This window comes from Odontomachus brunneus, unplaced genomic scaffold (assembly GCF_010583005.1).
Source record: "Odontomachus brunneus isolate Ranch 3 - 2012 unplaced genomic scaffold, Obru_v1 Obru_scaffold_053, whole genome shotgun sequence".
Lineage (NCBI taxonomy): Eukaryota > Metazoa > Arthropoda > Insecta > Hymenoptera > Formicidae > Odontomachus > Odontomachus brunneus.
Window position 1 is genome coordinate 1,283,073 of NW_022639503.1, and position 18,070 is coordinate 1,301,142.

The 18,070-nt window shown below is 38.8% G+C and overlaps 3 protein-coding genes across 7 annotated transcripts in view; 1 reads left to right on the forward strand and 2 right to left on the reverse strand.

Moving 5' to 3' along the window:
• Positions 1-2,535, reverse strand: part of LOC116845589 (DNA excision repair protein ERCC-6-like) — a 5,976-nt gene extending 3,441 nt beyond the window's left edge. The window contains exons 1-8 of one of the 2 annotated variants that reach the window (XM_032818431.1): positions 2,170-2,535; positions 1,842-2,083; positions 1,329-1,636; positions 1,183-1,254; positions 865-994; positions 610-762; positions 401-528; positions 127-281 (exon numbers count right to left, since the gene is read on the reverse strand). In XM_032818431.1, coding sequence (XP_032674322.1) covers positions 127-281; positions 401-528; positions 610-762; positions 865-994; positions 1,183-1,254; positions 1,329-1,636; positions 1,842-2,083; positions 2,170-2,265 — 1,284 coding nt within the window. In that variant the 5' untranslated portion in view covers positions 2,266-2,535. Of the gene's footprint in view, positions 1-126; positions 282-400; positions 529-609; positions 763-864; positions 995-1,182; positions 1,255-1,328; positions 1,637-1,841; positions 2,103-2,169 lie in introns of both variants that reach the window. The other variant, XM_032818432.1, reaches the window with a different exon arrangement.
• A 3,558-nt stretch (positions 2,536-6,093) lies between these two features.
• On the forward strand, positions 6,094-12,259 carry LOC116845586 (putative high mobility group protein B1-like 1). Of its 4 annotated transcripts, none has more exons than XM_032818418.1 (6): positions 6,094-6,209; positions 8,476-8,643; positions 8,886-9,001; positions 10,106-10,251; positions 10,513-10,687; positions 10,780-12,259. In XM_032818418.1, exons 2-6 carry the CDS (start codon positions 8,535-8,537, stop codon positions 10,840-10,842), a joined length of 609 nt encoding a protein of 202 aa, XP_032674309.1. In that variant the 5' UTR covers positions 6,094-6,209; positions 8,476-8,534; the 3' UTR covers positions 10,843-12,259. The 4 variants fall into 4 exon arrangements, with proteins under 4 accessions (XP_032674309.1, XP_032674308.1, XP_032674310.1 ...); XM_032818417.1 differs by lacking the exon at positions 6,094-6,209 and adding an exon at positions 6,289-6,896; XM_032818419.1 differs by lacking the exon at positions 6,094-6,209 and adding an exon at positions 6,942-7,121.
• A 1,233-nt stretch (positions 12,260-13,492) lies between these two features.
• Positions 13,493-15,814, reverse strand: LOC116845544 (histone deacetylase complex subunit SAP30 homolog). The gene is made up of 3 exons (XM_032818325.1): positions 14,784-15,814; positions 14,026-14,253; positions 13,493-13,768 (listed from the first exon to the last, which is right to left on the reverse strand). Exons 1-3 carry the CDS (start codon positions 14,952-14,954, stop codon positions 13,637-13,639), a joined length of 531 nt encoding a protein of 176 aa, XP_032674216.1. The 5' UTR covers positions 14,955-15,814; the 3' UTR covers positions 13,493-13,636.
• Positions 15,815-18,070: the final 2,256 nt, after the last annotated feature.

An 18,070-nucleotide genomic window follows, 5' to 3' on the forward strand; every position in this document is an offset into this window, starting at 1 on the left:
TATATATATATATATATATATATATATATATATATATATATATATATATATATATATATATATATATAAGAATTACAAATAATATATTTATCAAACTAATCTATCTTACTACTATTATATTTTTACCTTTGCTTGCGGATTGCGAATCGTATGGCCTTCGTCGAGGATAACATAATGCCATTGACTAGATATGATCAAGTCCTCATGCTTGACAACACCATTATATGAAGTGATGAGAATTCCGCCGGTTTGTAAAGATTCTATTAGATTTTTCGGATCACCTGTAATCAAGGACTTCATTAATATTGTTTATTAAGAAAATATATGGAATTAATTGTATATTAATGTACACTACAGATACTAGCTATTAAAATATCAATCTTGACATCTTCATATTCACCTTTGTAACAGCTCGATTGGTGAAGCACGACTACTCTGATAAAAGGCCACCATTCGTGAAAATGTTTCACCCATTGCTCCATTAAAGTAGCAGGACATATGATTATAGTCGGGCCCAATCCCCTAAATCTGCCGATTGTGCATGTAATATTAATACTTTAATTGATATATTCGTAATATTTATAATATTCTACAAGCTATATGTATTACCTTCCATTATGAGACAGCAATTCACTACAATCTAAGCCTGCGAAAAATGCGATAATTTGTACAGTTTTTCCTAGTCCCATTTCATCACCCAGTAGGCCACCTAACTTACGTCCATGCAATTCCCAGAGCCATCGAACTGCAACCTTCTGATATCTGTAATATAGAGTTTCAAATTTCTAAAAATAGAGTATATATAATTAGATTGTTATTAAAAATACATAAATTACTTCAATTTTCTTGATTCACTCATTATACCTGTACAATCTATTCCAAATACTTTTTGGTACTTTAAATAAATTATTAAGTTTGTGCATTGCTTCATCTTTGGGATAACTGCTTGTCTCCATTCTTTCCTTGAATACTTGAATGTTGCCATCATCTTGAACTAAACAAATTAAAAAAAAAATATATATATATATAAAATTAACGAAAATAAAGAACTATAAAAAATAACATGAGAAAAATTGAAATGACTTATGAAGTAACTATGATATATTATTGTTGTTAAGGAAAATGTTCCTCTTATCATAGTATGTTGTATTTATATACCTTTCTCATATAGTATATATGTACCTTTTTTTATGCGTGTGTATCCTGATTTTACTGGGATTTTTCTTCCTTTAGACAATGTTTCATCATCAGCATCTGTAAAAATATTTTCTTGTTGATATTTTTTTTATTTGTTCAAATATATTGTGTATTAATATCATTAATGTTACCTGATTCAACTTCATTATCACTGGGAACATACTCGCTTCCTGAACTATTGTTTAAAGTGTCATTCACTACATTTGAGGAATCTGTATCATTTATATTTTGCTGAAAATTATCCTTGGTATTTTTGACACATCTAGATTTATGAGATTTATTACACATTTTTGTGTCAGACAGTTTTAGTTTCTTGGTTGACACTATATTGTCCTTTTTTTTGAGAACTTCTTTTAATTTTCTTTTATGTTCAGCAAGGGCAGTTTGCTGTTTAAAATATTTTTCAAGATCTAATAACTGAGTACCTTTATTCGTAGTCCTAGAGATATAAAATAGAATAATTTTTTTATTTCTAAATTTTACTTATAAATTTGCTAAACTATATATGTAGTAGATTAATTTATGTACAATAATAATATATTTAATTGCTATCAAAATGTTTATTTTAAAATTTGAATTAGCAAAATGTTGAATTATTCAGTATAATAATAACATAGATAATATAAATTATATAAATTGTGTACCCCTCTTTTTGCTCGAAAGCAGACTGCTTGAATATTGCCTCAAAAGGTGTAATTTCTCCAATTTCTACTTGTTTTTGCAATTCTGCTTTGTGATTCTTGCTATTAATTTCTCCATTTTTCATATCCAATCCTACATCAGTCTCTTGTACTTTTACTGCAGATTGCTTGTTTGAGCTTATAGTATATTTAATATGCTCAGACACCTCTTGCAAGATGCTGTTCTCTGTTTTCATAGACACAATCTACAAGTATCAATAGCTTCTAGTAAAAAAGAATATCAGAACATAAACATGTATTCAATATGGCAATTACTTAATTATTTAAATACCTCCTGTAAGTCATTAGGAAGCTCATTATTAGAAATATCTCCGGTCGCGTTATCATTAACGCTTGAAGTACTCTTATTATTTGTTGTCTCTGCCATGGTGTGGAATCATATAACGTTTTGCTTTATGTAGATATTTACTTATGATAAGCCCAACATAACCACACAATAACGAAGATTTTTTTGTGTAAAAATGCGCATAAATTTGATGCCGATTATAAATTACGCAAAACGATCGATTCATCGAAATCACTATCATTCGATAAATAATACAAATTGAAGACCGTATTCTTGACGTGTATTCGAATACTAATGCAGGATTCACATCGCGTCCGATATCCGATGTACGATGTTCGATATCCAATAAAAGAATAGCTTTCCAATGGAGAATTGGATTCTATATTAGAAAGCTGTCCCCTATTGGATATCGGACGTCGTACGTCGGACATCGGACGTCGTGTGAATCCTACATAATATGCTTTTCTGATCTAGGCAGCGATCATAGGCCGATATTCATAGTCCGATCTTATATTTAAAATCATCTTATAGCGAATTCGGTTGCTTGCACTAGTGTGCACTGAGTGCGCACTAAGGCTTGTTCATAGTATGTTATTATATTTAAAAATTGTCTTAAATAATTTTCAAATAAATTCTCAAATATTTTTAACCATAATATGATATGTATAACATCCGTACGAATCATTTTATTAGTTAAAATGTTTTTAAATATGTATTTAAGACACGATCTTAAATATAAGAATGTACTGTAAACAAGCCTTAATGCGCACTCAGTGCGCACTAGTGCAAGCTACCGAATTCGCTATTAACTACTGTCTTAAGATGTCATGAACCAATCACAGAATCGTATTCGCATCTTAAGACATTACTTAAGACGATCTTGAAATAAGATTCGATTATGAATACCGGCCATAATATGCTTTTCTTAATCTAGGCAGCGATCATGTAACTTTTCCCCTAGGGCGGAAACGTGAAAAGTGAAAAGTTTCACGTGAACTTGTGATCACTAAATTCGGCGAAGCGTAGAAACGTGAAACTTTTTACGTGAACTTCATGAAATGTGCTGGCGGAAAAGTGAAAATTTAGTGACATGATGAATACGGAATATATTATGCTACTGCTGCGATGAGATACAGGAAACATAACAATCCTAAGGTTATAGCAATGTTTTTAAGGTTATATGTTCTACAGCCGATGGATACAGCTGATTTGTCCGATATTGAAATCATATAGGCTACGTTCCGAAATTCACTGCCAGTACTGAAATTCTATAGTATACGTGACATGAACTATAGATTTTCAGTACTGGCAGTGAATTTCGGAACTCAGCCATAGGAACCATGTTTAATGATTTGTACTTTTCACGCATAGAGTTACTTGATTGTGTGAACAATGAAAAAGTTCACGTAAAATCGATAAAGCGAAAAGTGAAAAATTCCGCTCGAAGTTACATGATCGCTGCCCTAATAGCATGTTCGACTGGCTCTGGGTTAACCCACTCTGGGGTGCGTTCAGGGGGTCGATTGTGTATCTCAAAACAGAGTGAAAATGATAAAAGTGAGCAAACTAGAATATTTGTAACTTCATTGGTCAATGCCTAGTGAATTTGTTCACTTTTGTAATTTTCACTCCGTTTCGAGATACACAATCGACCCCCAGATTCCCTACCTCAGTGCATTTTGTTACTAGAAACACTATAGTATATGTTACATATACTATAGCACTTTTTGTATTAGAGTGCACCCGGGTAAGGAATCTGGGGCCTTATTCTCGAAAAATATCGCATACGATATTTCGATAAAAAGTTATAGTTACGTCACATGAACTATAGCTTTTTATTGAAATATCGTATGCGATATTTTTCAAGAATACAGCTCCTGAACGCAGCTCTGAGTTATTCAGCCTATGTTTATTGGTCGAACAAGTACTTATAAGCTTTATGATTGGTTAGTAGAGACTTATGATGTCATTAATCACTCTCGGAGCGATTAACCCAGGGCCAGTCGAATACGCTATGAACAACCTTAAGTCTGTTCTTTTCAACTGCACTGTTGCATTGGTGCAATAAGTTATTGAAAGATTACGGATAGGAGCGCCAGCAGCCGGGAACGGTAGCGCCCTTCGACCATCGATTACGCGAGCAACCGATATCGATAGTAGAGTGGAGAGTGCGCGCAAGTTCGAGAGCACAAAGGGCGCAGGATCGGAAACGAGACCGATCGGGAAACATCGAGAAGCTTTTAGAAGATCCGGAAGAAAAAGCTAAAAAGCGATTCGAGACGAGAGAAGACACTCTCACGAGCGCGGGGAAATCGAGAAGTCGATTGAGGGAGTCGTCGAAAAGTCGAATAAGAGTCGGAAGAGTCGTTAGATAATTGGCGGTATTTCGGTACGAAATCGTAGTGTATGTCGCGAGAAACGCTTTGTATAATTGCAGAACATAATAAATGTTTGGTGATTTGTCCAGAGACATTGGGATTCTCTCTTTATTAATATTCCCTGAAAGTCCTTAGTCCGACAGTTCGAACCGTTGAAGGTCGTCGGTCGGTCGGTCGACGGTTAGGAATATTTACAACAAGAGAGGAAATCGGGTAAAAATTTTAACAAAGAGAATTAGTGGTAGATAAAACTAAGGAATTTTTCTTACATTATGGAGGATTCATACCGCGTCCGATGTTCGATGTACGACGTCCAATATCCAATAGGAGAACAGCTTTCTAATAGAGAATTCAATTTTCCATTGGAAAGCTGTTTTTTTATTGGATATCGAACGCCATACGTCGGACATCGGACGCGGTATGAATTCTCCATTAATTTATGCTAGAACCGTAAAAAATTGACCAGTCATAGTCGAATTATAGAAGAATAATCGACTGTGATTGGTCAATTTTTTACGGTTTCGGCATAAGTTAACGGATTACGGCCATCATAAACCAGCCTACGAATGTAATGAACGATAAAGATAGAATGGGTGCATTCAGCAGATAAAAGCGCTCAGTGAGCACTCGATGTTTATTAGTTTATTCTATTGATTCCCTATATTTAGACCAATTATGTTTACGAATCACTCAATAGTTGTACAACTGTTATGTCTGTTGAACGCGCCCAATGATACTTACAGCGTTCAAAAAGAACGCAGTCAGTGGCTGCGTTCAGGGGGTCGATTGTATCTCAAAACAGAGTGAAAATGACAAAAGTGAGCAAATTTACTAGAATATTTATAACTTCGTTGGTCAATGTCTAGTGAATTTGCTCACTTCTGTAATTTTCATTCCATTTCGAGATACACAGTCGACGCCCAGCAGAGAAAGCTGTTTTACAACTGTTGTAAAATTCGTGAATCTGATTGGTCACATGCTCTTGTATTCAACTCAAATTAAAAGCATACTCCAATCAGATTGACGAATTTTACAACAGTTGCAAAGCAGCTTTCTCTGCTGAACGCAGCCAATATCGGGTCTTATATTTAAGATCTTAAGCCCATTCTACAATTGCGTAAGCGTAGTCGTGAACGTAAGAGTCAACCAATCCGAATGTTTTATTCACTGATTGCTTTACTCTGATTGGTGTCGTAATCACTTGCAACCACTTACAACCACGTTCACGCAATTGTAGAATGGGGTTTAAGTTTCACTTCAAATATTCCGTAGCCAATGAAATGATCCGTGCATTATCTGAAGATGAGCTTAAAACGATCTTAAATATAAGATTCGACTACGAATACATTTCGACTTCGGTCTTGGCTTGCTTTATTCTAATTAGTCAAGATCCAAAATTCAATTCGCAATCCTCAGTATTCAATCTATACGAATATAACAGGTCGGACCTTTCATGTGAATCTTTCCTAACAATTGGCCAATCGCGCAGCTTGTGGCGCGAGAATCGATGTCACTGGCGAGCCGCAGAATTCGAAACAATGCCCTTAGGTCGTATACCATAAGAACGCGAGAGATCGCGGTGTCGAACGCTGGTGCTCCGAGTTCGCGTAGCGCAACGCGTTAATTGTTCCGCACGGACAATCGACCGTACGTATCCACGTACGAACGTTAGCAGCCGCGAAACGCGTCGTCGTCGTCGTCGTCGTCGCATCAAAAACCGCCGTCGGGTTCGTCGTTGTCATCGCGAGAACTCCATCAGCGCGAGCGACGCGTCCGACCGAGGCGAATGTATTGAGTCCCTGATCGAAAGTAAAAACAATTGTTGTGCGGCGCGTGTACGCACAAAGAGAGATGCGCGCGTATTGTCAGTTGTGTGCGTGCACACGCACATACATGTCGCGTTGCGATACGTCACGTCAGCGCAACTGCCATTTTTAATCCGCTTGTATCGTTTTTTTTTCCATTTTCCTCACTCGCTCTGCCTCCCAAGTTTTGCGCGTCATTTCGCATGGTAATAGCAGTCGTCGGCGTCATCGCTAATTTTCGCGGACAATCGTGACGGGAGACGCTCGCACGCCGTGAGAGAGACACGCATCGTCAAAACGCGACGATCCGACCGGAACGATCGAACCGTCGCGTCTCTTTATCTTCTCCCTCTTCTCCCTTTCTCCCCTCTCGCTCACCATACCTATATAACGCAACACACACATACAAACACTCCCTCATTCTCTTGCTATCTCTGTTTCTCGCTTACGACAGCGACAGACGATCGTGACGATACTCCCGCATACATATGATGCTCTGTCTTAAGACGCGATTATAATTGCCGCCTGGGTATGTACTCGCACAGGCTTTTCATGTTAGACCTAAGACTCGTTAATATCCGTGCGAAATCAAGGACTGCATGTTAGAAAGGGACTCGGTGCTTTCGCGTCGGTCATCGTTCCTTCGCGAACGTGAACTCGCCGCCGCCGCCGCCTGCCGCTGTTACCATTCGTGACGCTGCTCGGCAGGCTATCGTCTCCGGACAACGCGATGTTTTGCTGTACGAGAGCAGAGGTATTCCATACTCGGTTAACGATATTTGTCGGTAATCTTGGGAAATCGAAAGCTGTAGTGTCTCGTTAGCTCGTCACTTCGCTAACATCACATGATGGTTTTTGAGATCCGACGCCGATAAATATTCGTTAACGCAGCACGGAATACCGCAGCATGCTGCGTTAGCGATACTCGTCGGTTTCTATCTCTTGAGAAAAAAAAGCTTGCTGTAGATAGCGACAGCACACTGTCTTCATGACTTTGAACCGACAAAGAACGCTGTGCATGATGGATCGCGGCTTTATACTGCTCGGCAAAAATATTCGGATGTGTTCTTATATACATAAAATACAATAATGAAGACGTAGGCAGGGGAAGGTATAATGACATCCCTAAACTCTTTGGAATCGTTTATAATGTGGTCGCACTTTTGTTTCAAAGCACTAGTCTGTGAATTGATTATTGTCTATTTCCCTTGCATATACTCAAAAAAATGAGTTTCATGAATGAATTCAATCAGACTTAATTTCTCACGAGTATACGCCAAGAAAATGAATGACATGATCAATTCGCAGACTAACGCTATGATTTCAAAACGTAACTGCGACCGGATTGTAAACGATCTCTTTGACTTTCGATATGCACCTTGCAACTTTATTATTGTACGTGTTTGCTTGATCTGGCTTCCGGATTGACGTCACGTCCTTCGTGAATTTGTTTTTGGCGTTTCGTGAACATCCTGGTTCGCTTCGTCAGGGGATTTCAGTAAAGGAACGATCTATTTCTTCAGTTTTTAAGTAGTGAACTGGACTCGCGGAACATCGGAAATAAATCCATGAAGGATAAGCCACGTAATCCTGAAGCCAGGCCAAACATTTCACCATACCTCGGAAATCTAAAAAAGTACCAAATTATACTTAGTCCTTAATAAATTAGTTTGACAATTTAACATCGTGATGCCGGGCTAAACCGATCGCTTACGACGTGTCCGAGGCTGACGACCATTTGCTCTGGACCACAATTTTGCTTACAGTATAGCAAGATTGTTGTCCGGAGTTTTTTCTCGCAACTGAATTTTAAGGCCCTTCACAACTTACCTTCAATTCGAAATTTAACTTGTTAGAAGCCTATCCAAACAAACTTGCATATAGTTGCATTATTCATATACATAAGGAAATCGATTAATCTAATATAAAATGTGTCTAATAAAGAGGCATCCTTTTGTTGCATAGATCACGATTAATCGATTTTCTCATGCAATGCAATATGTGATTATTCAGATTTGTTTGGAGAGAATTAAACTACGATTCAAGTAAGTTGTGGAACCAGGCCTGATACATTAGCAAGGAATAATATGATGCTTTGTTTTATATAGTCTTAATAAGCTGAGTCTTATATCTTGAACTGTGCAAGAGGAAGTAAACGACCGAAACAATGGAGTCGTCAGACAGGAAGAACGTTTATCTCACGAAAACTGGCGACAGTTCTTTAAACTCGGGAATGCGAGACACCATGATCGTTGGTCAAGCCAACATGCAACCAGGTACAGCCGCCGCAGACATACAGCTATCTATACAGCGCAAATCTTCAACGGACGTTCTAAAGAAGTTCTAAGGGCATTCATACATTCTAAGAACATTCCAGAACATTCTCTAAAGATTTTGTGCTGAGTATATATCGATTTTGTCTCGTATCGTAACGTTACTCGAATATCTTATCATGGTTCTGACAGCTACTTCCCTTCATTTCACATGTTTTCCCCTTTTTTATCTGGTTTTTTTTCAGAGTGTGGAGAGGGTGTGATGAAGCAGAATGTATCCAGCGTCTCGTCCAATCAGGCAAAGTGGTCAAATACGCAGAGTAAGAATTTCATCATCGGCACGGTGCCTGTGAAGAACGAGGTGCGATTGTTGAAGCTAGTGCGATAAATAGTTTGAGAGGAAAGATTTAAGACTTACAGATATTCATTATACTGAGCAGAGTTGCGAGTAATGAACTGCCTTTTTAATTAATCATCGTGTTGACGATTAATATGAAACAATTTAATTGGAGACCGTTTAATTGACAATTGATTTCAAGAAATTCAGTTGGAGACCGTTCGACTGACGATTCATTTCAACGAATTCAATTAAAGACCGTACTATTGACGACTGATTAATTGATATGAGAAGCGAGTTAAAAATTCTTCAGTTGATAATTGAGTTCAGTAAATTTAATTAAAATCCGTTTAACTGACGATTGATACAAATTCAATTGACTTCAAAGATTTTTCAGTGACGATTGATATAACCAGTGTCCTCTTCATCGCAGATCCTGTTTAGCGTTTTTTATTCATCAGTATTTTCCACGATGCCATGATGCTTCAAGTATAAATATTATCTATAAAAGTAATTGTAATCTAAAGTAATTGAATGCTCATCGATTGAATTAATTGAATTATGAGCCGTCAATTAAATGATCTTTGATTAAATTCGCCAAATTCAATCATCAATTAAATGATTTTTAATTCGATTTGTTAAGTTTGATTATTAATTGAATGATCTATGATTCGTTTGTGCCAATTATTAATTGAACAGAAGTTTAATTGAATTTGTCAAGATCAATCGTCAACTAAACATTCTTCGATTGATTTTGTTCGAATCAATTGTCCATTAAATTTGAACTGTGTTATCAAAGCCTAAAAACATTTGTAACTCTGAAAGGATTCATTTTTCGACTTATGTTTACTAAACATTTTTTACTCAGTATCGTGAGTATTATCTACACTATGGCTGCGTTCCTTTTGAGCGTTCACGCGTTTTAAGTGCTTAGAAGTGTCACTCTATCTTTCTTCCGTATCTGATGAGCGATAAAGATAAAATGACGCTTACAGCGCGTGAGCACCCGAAAGGAACGCAGCCTATAAGTATTGAATTCTTTTTTTTTTAACATCCTATATGCGACACTTGAATCATTTTTAAACGAAATCTCTCAACGCTTATAACTAATAACAACGTACTTTGCAGATTGTGCATGTGGAAGATGGTGCTCATTGTAATAACAGAAAAATGTACTATTATGATAGACATTACACTGGTCATGAAGAGCCAGAGAGGCCGACGCGCAGAGGAACAAAGAGATACAGGGATAAGGATGCACCGAAACGGGCGCTGTACGTAGACATCTAAAAGAGTTTTCAGATTTTCAATTAGACTCAAATATAATTTTTCAAACTTTCGAGAAAATCGTGCTTTCTGCACGAACATAGTCGAAGTCGTTATCTCAGTATAGAAGCGCTACAAAAGGAAATCGACCAAAGAATGAAAGACCTACTGGAAAGTCTTGAAACTCTTTTAGATCTCTGCGTACACACACATGTCGAAAATGAAATTTTACTTTGGAAATATATTTTTGTACAAATGCATTGCCTTAGGTCCGCATTTTTCTACTTCTGTCAAGAGCTGCGTGGCAAGATGAGAGAATTGCACCCTGAGATGGGAGTAGGCGAAATCGCGAAGGAATTAGGAAAATTGTGGATGAGTACGGATCTGCAGACAAAATCCAAGTACATGGCTATCGCGGAGGAAGATAGAGCCCGATACGAAAGAGTACGTTGCTCATGTTACAATATCGATACGTATATATAAATATATATAAATTCTCGATATCGAACATCATTTTGACGATTTTTAATGTGCAGGAAATAATCGCTTATAATAAGAGAGTGAAAAATTACGACCCCGAGGAAGTTGGGACTGTATAAGTGAATAGAGAAATATTCACACGAGACGGTTGAAAAGAAGAAAGAGAAAAGGAGGAAAGACTACTTATTCTCTCATTCGAGCACTGTCACTGGCTATTAGAGAGTGCGCGATAATTTTACTAACCTAGTATTACTATCGATCGTTGTATATATTATGTACACTGTTGAAAAAGGAACAGAAAAATTCTGTTTCAAAAAGAACAGAAAAATTCATTCTTTTAACTTGCAAAAATTCGATTCATATTTACTCGTAGCGTGACAAATAGGCGAGACAGATTCGGCGAGAAAGACGAGTTCCATTTTATAACGAATTCCTTTACCATGCAAGGGCTATTACTACTATACATGACTAACGTGTGCTAATATATAAATATACATATACATATTATATATACAAAGGATGCTTTCTAGGATATATCGATTTAACTGTGCCAGAATGTTTTACGATTAAAATATAGGAGGAAAGAATGTTATATAAAATAGAATGCTATTCTATTTTGTATTTCTGTTATAACTTTTTAATAAAGCACTTTTATAATTGCCTCATGTATTTTTAACCGTAGAATACGTTGGCACAGTTTAACTGATAGAACCTGTGGTATTCTGTATACATTTATCGACAAAATCTAATATGAGATATATATAATAAATCCTAGCGGTAGTGTATGGTAAATAATTCAAATAACAATAGCTATGCTGCTGTTCTACATTAATATTGAATAGCAATGTAATTGTAATCGATGCTAGTAATGTTTGAGAGTATATTGGTGACGAAAAAATTGCATAGAGCACTGCATCGCGTTCATAGCATTAACGGTAGAACGCTTCGCCGACATGTAATAAGTTAATGGATAAGAGAGCTTAATCAGAAGGAAAGGCAATAAGGAGACGTGCGAGGCGATGTGATTTGGCTTAATCTCTTTTTTTCCTCGCAAGGTAATTCTATTATACGACATTAATATACCCGTATAATTTCGTTGAGTTCATATTTTGATATCACATGCACGTTCCAATGATCCCTGTGCTTACTCTTGCGAGTTAATAAAATGCAATGTTCAATACAAGACCTCCTGTTTCATGCTTTGTCTAAAACGCATTGAACTCACCAAAGTCCTTAATACGACAAAACCACGTACGAGTCATACAAATTTCTCGCGACAAGAGCATTAGAAATCATTCTTGCTTCTCGCAGTAACGTTCGTTCTTACATATACTAGTTACTTGGAAAATCTTATGAAATTTTAATAATAATTAAACAATATAATATGAATTTCAGACGCTTGATCGACAACAAAAGCTAATTAGTAACAATAAAATAATAAGTAACAACAATATATATCTTACTTTGATAACAAGAAAGAAAGACAGTATGTAGAAAAATGCATTACAATAAAAGTTGAACAGAGTGAACATTGTACAGAGCATTGTCTTGTCTGCTATAATCATACATATTTGTAAGATTTTACATATACATAATCGCGGGAAAACTATACTAAAACCCCGGTACAACAACGGTATATATGTATATATATATAAATATATACATATATGTATATATATATATATACATATATATTTATTTATATTCTATGTATTTCTTTCTTTTTCAATAAATATATACATACCAAAACGCAGTATTGACTTCATAGAAGCTTTATTTATTGATTGATTTATTTACTGTACACGCAAACCATTTTTTAAACGGAATTAAAATTACATGTTTCCAAATTGGTCTAAATTCATGTTTTATTACATAACTGTGTAATATACGCGCATAAAATAAGTGAAAATATAAATTGTGTACTATAGAGATGAAAGATATAATTTTCAAACTTTTATATATTCAAAGATTAATCTTTCAAGCTAATGAAAGTCACACAGAACGAGTTCTTTCTATGGGGAGATATAATAATGTCAATAAAATATCAAAATATATTATCCCTAGAAAGAATTATTTGCAACCATTATTCTACATAGCTCTCACTGGCTCTTCTCTGATTAGATATAATTTTCATTTTTCTTCTAATATAAATTTAAGATTTATCCACTCTAAAAAAAGACATGTAAGAGATTTAATTGTTGCCGCTTTTCCGCGATGCTGATTGGTTCTCTCGCTTAGCTCACTTCATGTGGGCTGCGACTTGCTTCGTGTCGTTTGCACCTGTCAAATTATCAGGCAAATAACTGTCATTGCGTTGGTTAGCTCATGAAAAAAGAATACAGAAGAGATATAAATTATAAGAATAGAAGCATAGAGAATAGAAGGGTAGAGGAAAAAGAAAGAGCAGACAAAGAGAGAAGCATATTATTTAGGTAAAAATATGGGTAAGAATAAGGTAATTTAAAAGATCATTGTAATGATAAAGATGCTAAATAGCGCGCGCGTCTGTAATGTTCTAGTTATTTAAAAATATGGATTTAGAACGATGTAAAAATTAACTTCTTAATATCAAGTAATTATCTGTACATTATAAATTCGGATTAGAAATAAATCTACATATATAGAAAAGAACAGGTAAAAGAATAATAACCGTTTTTGTAATGTTAAAATATACACATATATATGTATACATACATATGTATACATGTACAATTTTTTATGGAATATACATATATATATATACATCATACTTAAATATGTATCATATATTATGATACTAATATATTATGTACATATGTAGCATTATATATAGCATTTCTCTTATAAAGCTATGTATTAAGTGAATAAAAATGGATATGGATTATTACATAATTTATATGAATAATATTATGATAGAGAAACTCTGTTGGCTGGTTACGTCGTGTCACTACTACTCAAACCGTTCTTCTGATCAAGTTTGTTTGCATTGGTCTTGACGGTATATATGAAAAAAGTCAGGGCTTCCTTCTCCACCACTGGGATGGTCTTAAAATGCTTCATAAGAGTCTGCAACAAAAGATATATAAGACTGTTATAGACGAGTTTATTTGGAATTACATTGTCAAAAACGAGAATTTTTCATAGAAAATATGTAGTAAAAGAAAGATGGTATTTATATATTTAAATTTTGATTACACTCATATATATTCAAAATATTTAAAGTTATATATATCTGCTTGTAACTTTGCAGCATACTCAGATAATTTGCATGTCAGGTAATTTTTTATTAATATAAAGTAACTGTAAAGAGCAACTATACTTACATCTGCCAATTGAGCCTTATTGAGTCCTGGACGTGTGGAAACTTTATAGTGCCTTTTGTACCGCCTCAGAGTACCAACTTGCAGTTGAAAAAGATCAACTTCTGGAAGATCATTATCCGTCTCACCAGAATCCTCTTCAGAATCCTTGCGCCTGCGCTGCTGCTGCTGTTTGGTCCTTGCACACTGGATCACTTGCTTATGGTAGTCACAGATATATATGTGACGTGCCTAAATATAACATACATATGATATTTTTATATTATGAACATTCTCTCAGATAAAACATACCTGTTGGGGTTAATTTCTTCGGTTTCCAAAATTCCAAATTTTGTGAACATTTCAAAACCGAGAAATCTTCCATTTAATGGGAAATGTTCTTTAATGAAGAACAACTTAATCAATTGATGTAGTTCAAATTATGTATTATGTAGATGGGTGATATAAATTTATCCTCCTTCTCAGTTCCTGGTTTCAATAACCGAGTAACATACCTGTCATTCGAATAATCTGGTTTAATAGCCAATTTGAATGATATACCAATTGTGATAGAAAGTACGCGGACGAGTGGCATCTTTGGTCTACCGACAAAAAAAAATATAAATATGTATACGGGAGTAGGGAAACTTTATACATCAAACTGTTTTTTCGAATATATTTTCATAAGTGTACTTAGTTTTCTTCTTAGCGTAGTACCTGTCTTCGAAAATAAATATCATGTATTGGGTACATGGTGCATATGCGCAACGTGCGTGACTAACCATGTGATCGAGATTGAGCTTGAGTCGCCGTTGTGTGACGGTCTTTTGGATACGCTTGCTGTACGACGCGTTCCCAGCCGGGCGGGAGCATCGCTCGCCCTCGTCGACGAGACAACAGATCTGATCAGCCGCTCCTCTAGAGTCTTCTTCGCCGGTGCTGAATCCGTTCATTCTACTTCGTTGATAATGTTGCTAATGCTGTTGCCGACTACCTCGCTGCGCGTCCGTAGGTACCGTCGACGATGATGATGCTGCTGTTTCTCTTTCTCTTTCTTAGTTTATCTTCTTAGTTATCGAGTATCCGAACATTCTCTTCAATTTTCAATTTCAAGAAATAATATTGGCGTTCGTATCAAAAGTCAATCGGCCAGCAACCGGTCACGTTACGACACTGACAAAACGCTCGACGTCGCTCGCCGTCACACATAATTCCGCCCCGCGTTCGACCGACCTGCAGTCACTCGCGGCAGGAGATGCCGCCGCGTCGTCGATGCACGTTCGCTCGCTTTACCGGCCGACGTGCGCTTCTTCGTAGGGATGCTCCGAGAATCGACACTTAATGGGACGCCACGAGGCACACCGCGGGGCTGGAATTAGAATTCGCAACCAGTCCCTTCGTGCCTCGCTTCGACGAGCACTCGTACGACTGTCGCAAGCGAACAATGTAGAGTGTAGCGAGCTGGGTCTACGCCGTTGATGATTGTTCGTCGAGCTACACCGGATTTTCGCCATATACTGATACTCGATATGCAATAATCGTTCACCGTGACACACAAACGTTGCCGGCCGCACTATTCTCGTACAATATCACATGTAAAAACAGTACGAAGCACATAAGAATCGCGCGGTCCTCGTGAACGAGACGTGTCACGATTGACGATCCATGCGAGCCCATGTACGAATGATGTTTCGGCCAAACAGAGCCCCCGATTCTCTTCACGCCGGGAATGTGTCATAAACGTTACGTACAAGTAGATACGTATCCCAGTGCTTTGGGGCGGACAAAGCGAAACATTAGAGCTACTTCGCTCGAACATCAATTTTTCTAGGGATTATAGATGTCAGGATTGGGGCTGGATGGCGCCAGTGTCCTTCCCGCGCACAGTTAGCGACACTGCGCGGGCTACCGCCGCGAGATTCTCGGTCAGGTGGCTCCATCTACTATAGAAATAGCACCTAACCTCAACGTTTCCGCGTACTCGACCTCAACGACAAGTTGTCTTGCGAAACGGCGCACGACACGCGGGGTCGGCCGATTGACGTGACGATCTTCGACGAGGCGACCGCGAAAAGCACCAACGCGTCCGCATTCGCCGTTGAAAGGCCGACTTCGCACTCACGCATTTTCCCGCCCTTTTGGCCAGCCGACATTTTATCTGGTGGGGGCGAAAAAGAAACGCACCAAAACATAAAAGGTCGGCGCTGATTGGCTTACTTTTTGCGGCTTATCTGAAATAAGCCAATGGTAATGGAGATTTTCCCCGTACGCTGTCCGTATGCCGTACGAGTAGCGTGGGGTCGCGATATTCGAAGCCGAGAGAATCCTTTTAGCCGTTGTGGATCCCGAATATTCAGGTAAGAAAAATCCAAAATATTTTCGTCATCGCGCGTTGACAGATCCGCCGGGTGCGTCGCGTGATCACCACCCGTTCTTCCGCGCCGCGTGACCCGCCCAACGCGAGCTCGTCCGCTGGCCGTGGCCTGCTACCGTGCTGCGTTCGCGTACGTATACCTTTTATTTCCGTGGAACCGTCACACGGCAGCAAATGGCTGCCCGGGTGGACGTGCCGTGTCGCATCGTGTCGTGTCGCGCGCCTACGCGTCTCTCGGTTGCGTCGCGAGTCGTAGTCTCGCACGACGGACAAGCGAACGACGTGTACGGCGAGAGCATCGCGACGCGGATACGCCGGAATCACGGTGAGCCTCGCGACAAGGCGGCCGCCACCGTCGCTCGCTCGCTCGCTCAACGACGTCAAGGTTGGTGCGCGCGTCCACGTCCCGCCCGCGTGTTTCTCGCCGTAGCTCCTACGTTCGACGCATCGCGACGACGAGGGGCGTCCAGGAGGTCGACGCACACGTCGACATCGTGCTCGTCGTCGTTGTCGACGTCAACGCCGTGGAGCGCGCGACACATCGGCGCTTGCGGTCGTCGTGCGCGTCACCACCGTGTCGATGGCGGGATATATCGGGACGCTCTCGCGAGTGCTTTTCCCGCCTCCTCCGTAGCTCGGATCCCCTCGGAAGCTGTCAAGAGCAAGTGAGCTAGCCAGCTAGCTACCTTGTTTCTCAAGATGTCGAGCGGAGCCGATGCTCGTTTCTCTCTCATACCATCTCTATCTCTCTTTCTCTCTCTCTCTCTCTCTCTCTCTCTCTCTCTCTCTCTCTCTCTCTTACGTTCTATTGCTTCGTGTCCTCCCCTCCTACGCCCAATGCTGGGATTATTTTTCTCGGTGACCATACACATGCTCATTATTGCCCAGCGAAATAGATCGCGATGATCGTGAGTGCGCGAGGTGTTGGCGGGAGCAGGGCGGAGGGCTGGGAGATAGACGGAAATCGAGAGATACGTAAAGAGAGAGAGAGAAAGAAAGAGTGAGTGAGTGAGAGAGAGGTGTTTACACGTAGCGTTCCTCCTTCTTCACCAATCTCGCACTCTCGGCAAGGCGTGAGCGCGCTCGCGGCAGAGGCGCCAAAAGCACTCGCGTCGTTTGGCTTGCTTGACGTTTTTATTCGCCAGTCCGTCGTCCGGCAGCCTCTCGCGCGTTCGGGTTATAGCATATTCGCGCGATACGTCATGCGAAAACGCGAGCGAGATCGATGGACGTCCCGGGGCTGACGAGCGGGCGCGCGTGCGACGTTTGCACGTCAAGAAATTGAATTTCCGCTTGCGATCTCGTGTAATTTTGCAATGAGGATTTCTGTTGACGCGATGGACACGCGAAAATCGTCTCCGCGGCCTCGCGACAATCGGCGCAAACTGCGTTTTTCCGTGTCCACGGCGTAGGCAAGAGGGAGATGCGCACGAAAAAGTAGCTCGGTCTTACGTATTTTTCTTGTTTTATAATTATTGCAGATTTATGTTTTTTCGCGAACACATGATGCTTATTATTTTTTCGTCAACGATCAAATTTTTGCTAAAATCCAACACCAAGACCAGACATTTTCCACATGCGCCACTCCGTAGATCTCGCTGAAATTATAATAGCTTCGATATTTGCAGTCGCGAAAATGGTCACGTATTGTGTTTCGAGATAATTGAATCGTTCGTTTTCATCAAAAAGAACTTG